We start from the raw sequence: 13,154 nt of genomic DNA, 5'->3' as shown, positions 1-13,154 counted from the left end.
ACTTAAAAATCACTTGGCCCAGTGTACCTTTTAAAATCACCCTTTTGTAACCCATTACACTCTATACTGAACTAGACCAAAAAAAAAAAAGCTAAAACAAAAAACCTAAAGGGTCACTTCCACATAGTAAGCATTGCCTCCTTGTGGTCTTTTTAAAAACTTCTTTCATTCCTTCTAATGCTAAGGTTTGTGCAAAACTTCAGTACTGCCTGTAAGTTGCACTTGGGAAACAATAATGTATCTCATAGCATTTTTACCTTTATATGTCATATGGATTTTTATTTCAAAGTCAGCAGTGACTTCTTTTTGGGAAATTTGTTGAACATTTTTAGTTTTTATTTTACCAGATCTCTTTGCATTTAAAATATCACTCTCTTGAAACTCTGCATTCCTAATATAATCAGCTCCCAGGATATTAGTGCTCCCAGTGCAGAAAGTGCTCAGTGAATATCTATTGAGAGAATTAATAAATGTATGGAAACAGTGGCTAAGAAAAAAATCCATCTTTGGGAAAGTGGAATGAATCAAATTAAAATTTTAATGTTTTAATACCTATACCTTTGGTTCCAGGAATGTCCTAGATAGTTGTAAAGTTATTATAATGGTTCATATGAATCCCAGAGGAACCTTGTTCAGATATAAATGAGACTTTATCATAATTCTCAGCTAGAGGCACTTTCAGTTCTTTTAGCACATATGTGTATGTCCTTTCAAACCATAAACTAATACAGCCTTATTTATTTAAGTTCTACATTATACAGAGTGGGTCAAAAGTAGGTTTATAGTTCATATTTAAAATAATACAATAATTAATAAATAATAAACTCTGTGTTTCACGTACTCACACTGCAAACCTACTTTTGCCCCACCTGTGTAATTTGTAACTATATGCCAGGATTTTAGCTGGATCTCTAGTAAGTAGCATACTAGATTGCCTGCTGAATATTATAACAACTTGTGGAAAGTATGATTTAGAAGCTGGGGACTAATATCTCCTTAAAATGATACTCCCTTATGATAAGCTACAGGCAGATAGTAGTAGGGTCTATGAAGAGACTCTTGTGCGCTTAATGTTTAAGGCCTGAACGTTTCTATAACTCAATTTGAAAGTGTTCTTTACCCCTCTGTATCATATCATTATCCCTCAGCTTACGATCTCCATTGACTTTACAACCTTCCCTAAAGGGTTAGGGAAAAATGGGCTATTTTTTTTGCCAACTCTGTATCTTTATTGATGTTCATTATTTCTGAATACACTGAAATCTGTGTTTAGTGGCCTTAGCTACTAAAGCGTTTTCTGACATCACTAATGATTTGCCAAATTATTGAACATTTTTTCAGTTCTTTTATCTCACCTGTGCTCATGTAATACATCACTCTTGAAACTCTGTTATCTTGATTCTCTTGACATCATTCTTTCCTGATTTCCTTTAGTTTCTTCATGGCTTTCCATTTACCCTTTTCATATCAATCCTACTGAGGGTTTCATCTTTAATCCACTTTCCTTAGACTCATTTTTCTTGCCTCTGCTAAAGATTTCAGACATTTCAAGTTGTATGACCCATAGATATCTCTGACTCTCCCCAAACTGAACATCCTAAATCATTACCTTTTCTTTGTCTGCTACACTAGTTGGTTTCACCACCGTCAGCCCTGGCTCACAAGTTTACAGCCATAGAGCTGCAGTGTGCATTTTGGTAGCCACAGTCACATGTGACTATTTGACTTCAAATTAATTAATTAAAATTAAATGTAATTAAGAAATTCAGTTCCACAGTTGCACTAGCCACACCTCAAGTGCTCAATAGCCATATGTGATAAGTGGATACTGTATTGTATAGTACAAATATAGAATATCGCCATCATCACAGAAAGTTCTGTTAGCACTACCTTAGAATCTTTCTTGACTACCCTTGTTTTACTTTCCAAACTGCATTCATCAGTAACAGTTACTGAATTTGTTTCCTGCACTCAATTCCTAGTCTTTTAGTTGTCAATTCATGTTCTACCTCAATTGCTACAAAAGCTCCCAACTGTGTCTGCTACTTTGTAGGGCCACAAAGGTTAACAAAGGCATTTTCTACTTAAAAAGGACCTGCTTTAATTTGATTTCATAAGATTTTTTTTCCTCAAAAGAATCTCCATTTACTTAGCTTAAACGTAAGTTATTTAATATTTTTTATTAAATAGACCTTCTGAGAAGGTAGACTAAAATATTTTTTAAATGTAATGAATGGATTGAATATGTTTAATCATGTTAATTACTATTTGAAAATGATTTTGACTTTTTAAAAATTAAAACCATAAAATTTTACCATTAAAAATACTGATACTAAACAAATGAAAAGTTTGTCTCTGTGTTTAAATAATATGCATTTGATCTTTATCATCATTATCTCAAACAAAGGTATATTGGTCACCTTCTGTATGCAAGAAATGTACATGCTTTACCAACCATCTAAAGTTGTATAGTCAAAAAGACAACTTCAGGAAAATATTTAAAAAGTCATTTGGGTTACCTTTTGTCAAAGTGATTTGGAACTGTGGTTAGCCAATGTCAATGTTTTTTGCTTTGTAATCTAAGGAATTTCAGCATGCCATATTGATCTTTTTAAAATGAGTTTTTGACTATATACTATTGCTTTATTGAATGTATTTATTTTCAGTGAAGATAAAATTTTATTTGAATTCTTATTTTAAGCTTTTAGGAGCCAATGGAAATGTAAACATCAATTCAAAACTTCGCTTGCAGCTGTATTACCCACCTAGTAAGCCTCGATCTCAAGTAAATGTCGTTGAGGTTTTTGAATGGTGGTCAAAATGTCCAAGAAATCATTATCCATCAACGTTGTATGTGACTGTAAGAGGCTTGAAAGTTCCAGAATGTGTAAGTTATTAGCACATATAACTATATGTCCTTTGTTGTTGAGATTAAATGGTAACTTGTTTTCCATTTCTAAAAAGATAAAATCTTTAGAATTATTTTAATGGATTTGTAGAATAGAAAGTTACCTTCAGAAAAAAAAAAAGCTACCTTCAGAGATTATGTATTGATCCTGTAATAGCTGATACTTAAAAGATACTTAAATAAATTTTAAGTAATAAATACAGTTTTCATTGTTAGGGAAAATTTTTTTTAAATAGTACTGTTTTATTTGTTTGCTTGCTTGTTTGTTTTTAATCCTTACCTGAGGATATAGTTTTTGTTGTTGTTTGTTGTTTTTTATTGATTTTAGAGAGAGAAGAAGGGAGAGAGCAAGAGAGAGAAACATTGATGTGAGAGAGAACCATCTGTGGTTTGCCTCCTGTAAACTCCCCAACCGGGGATCAAACCCACAATCTTTTGGTGTACAGGATGACACTCCAACCAACTGAGCCGCCTGGCCAGGGTAATAATACTGATTTTTAAAAATTAAAGATGATAAAATGATGTAAAGCAGGAGTTAACAAATATTGTTCATAAAGGATGAGATAGTTAACATTTGAAGCTATTCAGTCTATATACTCTGTGTTGCAGTTATTGGACTTTGCCTTTGTAGTGTGAAGGTAGCTACATAGACATATATAGGTGATAACAAAACAGTTTGAAATTATGTCCCAATAAAACTTTATTTACAAAAACAGCAGACTAGATTTGGCCTGGGCCATAGTTTGCAGACATGATTTACAGTCATATTTTTTACAATATTATTTAAATAGTAAATAATATTTCTACTGCTGTTTTCCATAGATTAAAATTATAATAATCTTAGCAAAGAATATGTCCTAAAATGAGCAGAAATGTTTGCTTTCATCTTGCTATAATTCATTTCAGGTCAGTTGCATATTCTATAGTTGATATACTAACTGCTACTACAGAGTTGGTTTGCATTGATTTGAGTGGAGTTAAATGTTTTTTAAGAAATGAAAGATTTAAAAGACTTTAGCTCTTAATGATATCAGTTTTGTGTTATTAAAGCCAGAGATACCGTAGTATATCAGAGCCATGACATGACATCGGTAGGTGTTGGTGAAGAGACAGAAACAAAGGGACAGATATTAAAACAATTTCATGTTACCATTCAAGTTCTGTTTTTTTCTCCCAACTTCTAAGGCTTTTTGGTTATAGGACAATAATTTCAAGCAACTTTAATTTTATTTAGAATAATGAACAAATAAAAGTAGAATTTTTTCTAGATTACATTTTGAAAACATCTCCATTATTGTTTGTTTCAATATTTTAAAAACCATCTGTGCTAGAAAAGAGAAAAAAAATTAACAAGGTATCTATTTTTCTCATTTTTCTATACATATTTAGATAAAGCCATCTTACCGATCTGTGATGGCTCTTCAGGAGGAAAAAGGTAAACCAGCATATTGTGAACAACACCAGGAATCGAGTTCAGTAGATACAGAACCTGGATTAGAAGATTCAAAGGAAGTAGTAAAGTGGAAACGACTGCCTGGGCAGGTGAATTCATTTAGATATTTACTTATTTAAACACTCCAACAACCCCGAGGGTAACTAGATTGCTGTTTAAAACTTGCAGATTATTCTTGTTTTTAATCACAATATTGTCTTTCCAATAATTCGTTTGACAAGTAATGATAGAGTGCCTCTCATTCGCTGCCTCCTCATAATGCTGCTAAATCTCGATGCTACTTTTGAAAAACCTGGTACCTATCTAGAATGTAGGCCCTTGAACTAATAGTCTTTGATCAGGTTCATTAAGCTGGCCTTGACCTTCTGAATAATCCTTATTAGCTATATATAGTAATAATGGTTACTCATAGAGTTGCTTCGATGAATATATGAAAACATAAAGTACCACATCCTTGGCAAAATAGTAAGGGCCCAATATGCTTAATTGAACTTTTAGAATAGTAAGAAACACAGGAACTAAGGCTCACTGAAGTTTGGAAGAGGTACAATTAGAACAAATAAAAGTAATGTTTTCTACAGTAGATATGAATACATGAAAAATTTCAGTTTCATCTGGTAATAGGGAATGAAAACATAAAAATTAATGAAGAAATTTTAATAAAATTAGTGAATCAGAAACCAATAAGAAGTGGTTCATTACTTTGAAAATACATTTTGGAAGGTAGCCACCAATGATGGTTATTTTAAGAGAGAAATGGAGAGAATGAATAGTTATACATCCTGGGCTTAAGCTAGGCCCTGAAGGGTGCTTATGGTCTCAGAACAAGTTTATGGCTCAGCAAATAATCACGTATTAGCAGCTGTCATGGAATAAGGGAGGGTGTGACATACATTTTTTTTGTGGTCATATAAAAGTTTATGGTAGTGACAGCTTTGGAGTATCAGATATTGAAATGTTCTGCTCATATTTTAGGTGAATTAAGTATTAGTCAGATATGGAGTATAAATTCACTTAATTTTATGGAGAACTGATTTTCTCTTTAGAAAGTAAAATAAATTACTATGGTTTTTCATCATTCTGCTCACCTGCTTTTTTCTTCCTCTCATCACTGTAAAGAGACTTCAAAATAACCAACTACAGTAATGGAAATTAACAACTAGCCTTCATATTTTTATGTTTCTTAATTTGTTTTTAAAATGTTGTTCCTTTAGGCTTGCCGCATCCCAAACAAGCACCTATTCTCACTGAATGCCGGAGAAAGAGGATGTTTTTGTCTGTCTTTCTCTCACAATGGAAGAATATTAGCAGCAGCTTGTGCCAGCCGAGATGGATATCCAGTTATTTGTGAGTAATAATCCTCTTTGTTTAATTTGATTGAAGTCTTTGTGGAAGACATTCTTTGGTTTTTAACATTCATTGAAATTTTAATTTGAATAATCCCCCAGCAATACTAACTTAAATAGATTTCTTCAGGTAAAGAGTTCTTTTTAATAATGTTACACTTTTCTATACCATATGTTTTCATAATTTTACACTTTTCTATACAATATGTAGACTGAAGGATGGTAAATTATTATTAAAACATGCAGGAGGATTTTTGTAAGCATTTTTTATCACAGACAATAGTGTGGTAAAAGCCTGGGGCGGGGGATGGGTGCAGGGTAGAAGGGGTCAATGGGGAAAAAGGGGGAACATCTGTAATACTTTCAACAATAAAGGTAAATTAAATAATAAATAAATAAATAAGTAAGTAAGTAAGTAAATAATAGAAATTGAGAACCGGAAGGGTAATAAATCTCAGGAGGAATTTCAGTCCACTGCGGTCGGTAAATAGCAGTGATAATTTATGAAAGCCCACACATTTGTTGTGCATTAGAACAATAATAATTGGCTCCGGAGGACCTGAATTAAGACTTCTATTATGATAGAGAAGTCAGCAGAGAGGCCAAAAACCCCTCTCAGTCTGCCTTTAAAAAACATAGGAAACTGTGTTAAAAAGAAAAATTATTTCTGTATCTCTTCAGAGACTTTTTAAAAATAAATGAGTATTATCATACTCTTCTAGACTTGGAGGCATTACTGCCTTCCCTTCTTGCTTAGTAATGGAAACCAGCTTGCCTCAGCTCCTCTTGGGCATCCGTCCTAAGCACTAGAACCTCTTGAACTTTCCTCAGCTTCGCACAGTTATCTTCATTGATTTGCTTTTTTTCAGCAGGTACTTAGAGTTGGCTTGATTAGCATTTACTAAATAAATATTCTTCCTTATGAAGTAATTTTAGCTTTAAAAAGTACAGAATTATTTGTATAGCTTGATTTACAGCCATACTATTTTTAAAAGTCACCAAAACCTGTGTATAGGGGGAGAAAAAGATTCTTAGAAAACATACTCCAGAATATTAATAGTGATTTCATTCTTTGTGGTGAAAGAATTATTTTCATTTTGATTTACATGTTTTTAACATTTCTCTGGTAAATATGTGCCACTTTATGCTTTTAAAATCTTGTTCAAAGTGCTCTATAAATTTAGCTTCACTTATGCTTAAATCTTAAAATACAGAAGAAGAATCTTTTTGATTTTTGTTGATTATAATGTGTCTACTTGGAATTTGTTAGCTTGTAGGATGTGCAGATTAATGTTTTTCACAAATTTAGGAAGATTTTTGCTTTTATTTCTTCAAATGTTCTTTCTGCCTTTTTCTATTTCTTCTCTTCTTCCAGGGACTCCTGTCATTTCTGGGTTGGTACACTTGATGGTGTCCACAGGTCTCTGCAGCTTTTTATTCATTTTTCTTCACGTCTTTTCTTTCCCTTAAACTGCATAATCTCGATTGACTTGTCCTCAAGTCCTTTTTCTTCTGCCAGTTCAAATCTGTTGAGCCCCTCTTCGTAAACTGTTTATTTTAGTTATTGTACGTTTCTATTCTAGAATTCCTGTTCTTTTTCTTTATAATTTCTGCCGCTTTATTGGTGAGAAATTTTCACACCTTAATTCTTTAGACATGTTTTCTTTAGATCTTTGAACATATTTTTAAGAGTGGATTTAAAGTCTTTGTCTAGGAATACTAATGTTAGGCTTCGTCATGAACAGTTTCTATTGACTGCTTTTTTCGCTGTGTATGGTCATACTTTTCTGTTTTGTTTTGTTTTGTTTTGTTTTGTTTTGTTTTGTTTTGTTTTGTTTTGTTTTGTTTTGTTTTGTTTTGTTTTGTTTTTTCAGGTCTCCATAATTTTAAGTTCAAAACTAGGTATTTGAAATATTGAAATGTGGCAGCTCTGGAAATCCGGTTCCCCTTCTTCCCCACACTCTACCTAGCCAATCAGGATATGTGGTGGTTTTGTTTGTTTAGTGGCTTTCCTGGACTAATTCTGTAGTCTTTTGCCTTTGTCATGTGTTGCCACTGAAGTCTTTGCTTGGTTGGTTTAGTAGTCAACTAATGGTTAAAGAGAGATTTTTTTAAATGCCTTGAGTGAATAGGGCTGGGAGCAGCGTTTGCTGAGGGGCTGTGTAAGTGTCGTACTGGGATACATTTCAATGCTTCAGCCTTAGCCTCCACCTTCTGTTTGCGCAGAGCACCCTCAGGTCAGCCAGAGTGAGAGATAGGATCTCTAGGTCTTTATTGGGCACTCACACAGCCTTTCAGGAGCATATGTCCTAGATTCCCAGGAATATGTTGGAGTTGACATGTACCTGGGGTTAGGGCAGTTCAGATGAAGCCAGTCCTGAGAAAGGAGCTTTTCAGGGAGCTGCCAGAATGTCTAATAGTGACACCTCGGGGTTGGGGCTTTTGGGACTTCAGACCTCTTCTACCCCATCCCATGACTGCTAGGCTGCTGGTTTTCATTGCAGTTGCAAGGCAGTTGGTTTTTAAGGATACTTTGGTGCTTGGGAGAGGGGAATGGGAGGAAACAAGGCAAGTTAAAATACCACAGAACTCAATGTTCTTACCGAGATTCAACTATTTTTCTTGAATAAATCCCCTTCAGACTGTTGCATACCTTTGTTTAATTTACAGAGCTCTGATAAGTTAATTTTTCCAGTTTTTTCCAGTGGTCTCATTGCTTTTATGAGGGAGCAGATTTTTTGAGGTTCTTATTTTGCTTATGTCAGGAGTACCTCTGTACCGCTTAGTACAGGTATTTTAAAGGCAATTAGTTTGACCACTAGGTGGAAGTAGAGACTTGGAAACTTTGTTCTGTTAAGTCATTATCTTAGATCAGTGATTTTTAACTGGTGTGATGCAAGAGGCACACTGGTGTACCACAAGAATTTTTAAAACATGCAGTACCTGACTGTTTAGTCAAGGGCACTGACCTCTTTTTTCTTAGATTGTCAAATTGAAAAATGACGGTAGTCATTTGTTAATAGCAGTCCAGTGTGAATGAATCAAAATTATACCTTGTTTTTTTGTTAGATCGACAAAAATATGTCTTTTTGGTGTGCTGCGGAATTTTAGTAATTAGTTTCTGGGTACCATGAGATGAAAAAGGCTGAAAATCGCTGTCTTAGATGATTTTATTGTATACAATAATATAGCAATACTGTACTGTATCAGATTGGGTCTCTGTTAATTCCTTTACTAAATCTATAATTTTTAGTATTAGAAATTTTTTCTGAAAGTAGTGAAGTTTCAATTTCTTGTTACTGCAAATAAAATCTTGGTTAGAATTTAATCAGTTTTCAGGTGAAATAATACCTCTTTAATGAAAGCCCAAATTATAGAATCTTTGAACTGAACAGCAATTTAAATGTTATTTATTATTTGATTAATTAATTGACTATCAAAGATTATTAGGAAAATTGCTTTGAAGAAATTAGAATAATTGTTAATTGTAGTATATTATAAAATTTTATGTGTGTAAATTTTTTTGTCTAAGGCAATTGAAAAACAATTTAAGTAGATTTTGAAATTTTTTATACTGAAAATCTTTGGTGGTATTCTTATAGACAGTGCTTACTTCATGTACACATTATTATAAATTGTTAATTTGTGTCTTACTGTATTAAGGATCCTCTGTCTGGAAACCTACTAATTTTTTAATATTTTCATTAGTATACGAAATTCCTTCTGGACGTTTCATGAGAGAATTGTGTGGCCACCTCAATATTATTTATGATCTTTGCTGGTCGAAAGATGATCGCTATATCCTTACTGCATCGTCTGATGGCACTGCCAGGTTGGTATATTGGAGAAGTACGCTGTTTGCCATCAAGGAAAGCAAAGAGACTATGAAGTGATAGCACTACTCTTATGCCTCAGTTCTGTTCTGCTTATCAAGGGACTGGCATAAATAGCATCAGACTGACTGATTAAATAGGTCGTCGTGAAAAAATTTTCTTGAAGATATATATGTAAAATATATTTTATTTATGTAATATATAATATTTCGAGTCCTCACTGTCTTTAAATGATCATTATGTACACTGTTTGATTAATACTTTGAGATGAGGTTTTTCCTAGAATATGAGCTTTTGCTGGCAGGGATTCCATCGTCACTCTTAGCTGGATGCAGAGGCCAGGACACAGTACATAGTGTAGGGTAAATAAATGGATATGAACCTATGTTTTAAGAGCTTTATAGATTGTCAGATATTTGTATTTTTCCAAATGTGAGTCCTAACCCCTTTCAGTTTAATAAGTGTCACAATAAAATATTTTAAGAGCTACTTTTTAAAATTTCATTTACGTTTTTTGTAGCTGCTTGATCTACCTTGCATGTATTCTAAAAATATTATTAGGCAGTTGTTTAAGATGCTTTTATATAGGTCCTTTAAGTTTGATTCCAACAAATGGTTTTTATTATCTCTACAGCCTAGGATGCTGACATTTAGAGCAGTTTGAGATCCACTGTGATTTCATTCTTTCTTATGTTTCCTGTTCTTTTAAACACAGTTTTTTATAGATATTTCTGTTGTCTGGGTCCCTTTTTCTCTTAATCTTATCAGCTTCCTTTTCAATATTAACATGACTAATTGATTAGGTTGTTATTACTGTTTAGTTTATATATAAATGAAAGAGACAACAACTGGTGACAATTGATTTACCTCTGTATCTAGCTGGGAATCTACTATTAGTCCCTCATAACAGTATCCTCGCCCAACTGGCATGGCTCAACAATTGAGCATTGACCTATGATCCAGGAGATCGTGGTTTGATTCCTGGTCAGGGCACATGCCCAGCTTTTGGGCTTCATCCCCAGCAGGGGGCGTGCAGGAGGCAGTGGATCAATGACTCTCATCATTGATGTTTCTCTCTCCCCCTCCCCCTCCCCCCTCTCCCTCTCTGAAATCAATACAAAAATAAATAAAGTAAAAAAGTCATGATTCATCTTTAAAAAAAAACACACCAAAACCCCCAATATTCTCAAGAATGGAATAGCAATTCTGTTGGATGCCAGGTTATGCTAGAGTAAAATACATAACCTTTCTAAGACCTGACTATGGATTTGTCAGTATGAAAATCTCCTGAGTTCTCATCTCTGCTGATCAGTCCTTCTAATCATCTTTGTTCAGCTATCCTTTCTCATCCCTCTGGCAGCAAATCTAAGCCTTACCATGCTTCAAGTTCTCTGCACTAAATCATAACCTTCCCACTTTCATTAGATGATTGCCTTCAATTTAGAGTGAAATTTAGCCAGACATGAACTTCCTATATTTCTGTCTAGTTTCTCATCTAATATCTGTAAATTTACCCATCTTTATCTCTGTTCATCTTTCTTAACAAAGAGGTATGGGTACAGACACCTTTAACACTAATCTTTGACCTGTGCCTTTAATCTCATTCCTTTAATCTACAATTCTGTTAATTTCTATTTCCTATACCTCTTGACTCTTTAATATCTTTCTCTGTTGATTTTGTGCTCTCATCTTAGAAATACAGCATATGTGCTTTCCAGCCACGGATTGAAAATAGTTTCAAAATACAGTTTAAAAATGCACATTGAAGTGGACCATCGCAGTTCAAACTCATTTTGTTCAAGGGTCAACTGTGTGCTCAAATCTTATCTTTAAAAAATCTTTTTCTCTACTCTCTCTGCCTTCCAACTAGCACATCACTTTTCTTTCTACATCATCAAGAGCATCCTGGACCCAACTGTCTTTGCTTAAACCCAGCTAGTCTGGTTTTTGCTCCCACCATGCTATATAAACGTTCTTCAAGAGGCCAGCAGTTGCTTGCTAATTTTCAGATTCATTGGCCGGTTTTAGTTCTTACCCTGTTTGCCTTCACCTGCAGTATTTAATTATTGACCAGTCTTGAAATCTTTTCAGTTTATGGTTTTTATTGACACCTTTCTTTTTCTTTTTAGGACTCTCTCACTCTCTTTCTTTCGTTCCTTTCCTCTGTCTATTCTCTGTAGATGTTTATAGTCAAGATTCTTTACTCAATTGTCTTCCCTGGTTTGATGTGCTTATCCTGGGTCTTTTCATCTTCCCTGACTTTGAATCTCACTTGTATACTACTGACTTCTAGCTCCCACTTTTTTCTGAGTTTGACTTTATTACACACTTCTTTCTGGATCGTCTAGTCTAATGGCACCTCAAGTCCAGAACCAAACTTACCGAAGTTACCAAACTCTGTCCTCCTCTTTTAATCCTCTTGTACTGTGTTTTTTGATGACAGACTTATCCACCCTATCTCCCAGGCTGGGGCTCACGAATCATACTCATCTTTCCTTTCCACCATTTATTTCTACATCTAAGTAGTACTAAAGTCTCTCAATTCTCTCTCCTAAAAGGCTCACCATTCTATCATCACTGCTATTGCCTTAATTCAAGCCCTTGTTAGCTCTAGCCTCCTCCGAAACCATCTTTCATAATGCCTTGATTTCAAACAGTCTTTGATTACCACTGCCCTTTGGAGTATGTTCCAGTTCCTTAGCATGGCATGACAGGCTGTCCCTCAGTGGCGTTACATTCCTCTCAGTGCACTTCCATGTACCCCTGCCTCATCCGCACGATCTTGTGAAATAACCATTAACATCTTCTTTGGCATCTCCGTGCCCTGTTACTTTACCTGTTCTTCCTGTGCTTCAGTGCCCTTCCTGCCCAACTCATTCACTCAGTAAACATTTCAATGCCTTTGTGAGCCATGGTGGGCTCCTAGTCATTCAAAACCCAGCTTAGATTTCAGCATTTCTTGAAGCCATCTTGGATTTCCACATACAACATATAATATATTGTAGTAAAGTAAGCCTTTTCCTTTAAAGTAAGCTTTTTTCTTTATGTAGCTTTGAAATTGATACTAATTGAGGACTCTTTACATCATGAAAATATTATAGTGAAGGATTAACTGAGTGAAGAAAGAAACATGGTGGCTAGAACCAGGAGGCAGTGGAGTTTTGAAAGAGGAAAGGGATACTTACAATGAATAGACCAAGGTCAAAGGGAAGAGAATTAGAGTTGCTGATGCTTGAAAGTGGAAGATGTGTGGGTTTCTGCCCTCTCTTCTCCTTCTGTCGTCTTCGGGATCACTGTCACATGGTATCAGTCGTGCTTCCCAAGTAACTGTGTCCTACTGGTTAGCTCTCTGCCATAAGAATTTAACCTAAATCTCCTTTTTAAGCTATCTTCAGTGTAATCTGTATTTTTCTCAAATCAGCAGCTCTTCAATATAATAATAAAGATTTTTCCATGTGTAATGGCTCCCAAGTAGGCTCACCTCCTCTTCACATCCTGTTTTAACTTCGGTATGGTTTTCCTTGTCCAGTTCTGGTAAGGTGTTTGTGCAGATATCTGGTCTTTACGGATTTGTGTGTCCTCCTTTTCTGTCTGTGATGAGCCTTTTCTACCAA

General features: G+C 34.6%; 1 protein-coding gene across 1 annotated transcript in view; it reads left to right on the top strand.

Moving 5' to 3' along the window:
* Window positions 1-13,154, top strand: part of AHI1 (Abelson helper integration site 1) — a 138,513-nt gene that overhangs the window by 18,190 nt on the left and 107,169 nt on the right. Inside the window, exons 8-11 of the mRNA XM_087817772.1 lie at window positions 2,702-2,887; window positions 4,298-4,450; window positions 5,576-5,708; window positions 9,416-9,539. Coding sequence (XP_087673898.1) covers window positions 2,702-2,887; window positions 4,298-4,450; window positions 5,576-5,708; window positions 9,416-9,539 — 596 coding nt within the window. The remainder of the gene's footprint in view (window positions 1-2,701; window positions 2,888-4,297; window positions 4,451-5,575; window positions 5,709-9,415; window positions 9,540-13,154) is intronic.

This window comes from Miniopterus natalensis, chromosome 5 (assembly GCF_054644295.1).
Source record: "Miniopterus natalensis isolate mMinNat1 chromosome 5, mMinNat1.hap1, whole genome shotgun sequence".
NCBI classification, from domain to species: domain Eukaryota; kingdom Metazoa; phylum Chordata; class Mammalia; order Chiroptera; family Miniopteridae; genus Miniopterus; species Miniopterus natalensis.
Note: the sequence above shows the minus strand (reverse complement) of the source record. Positions and strands in the feature narration are given on the sequence as shown.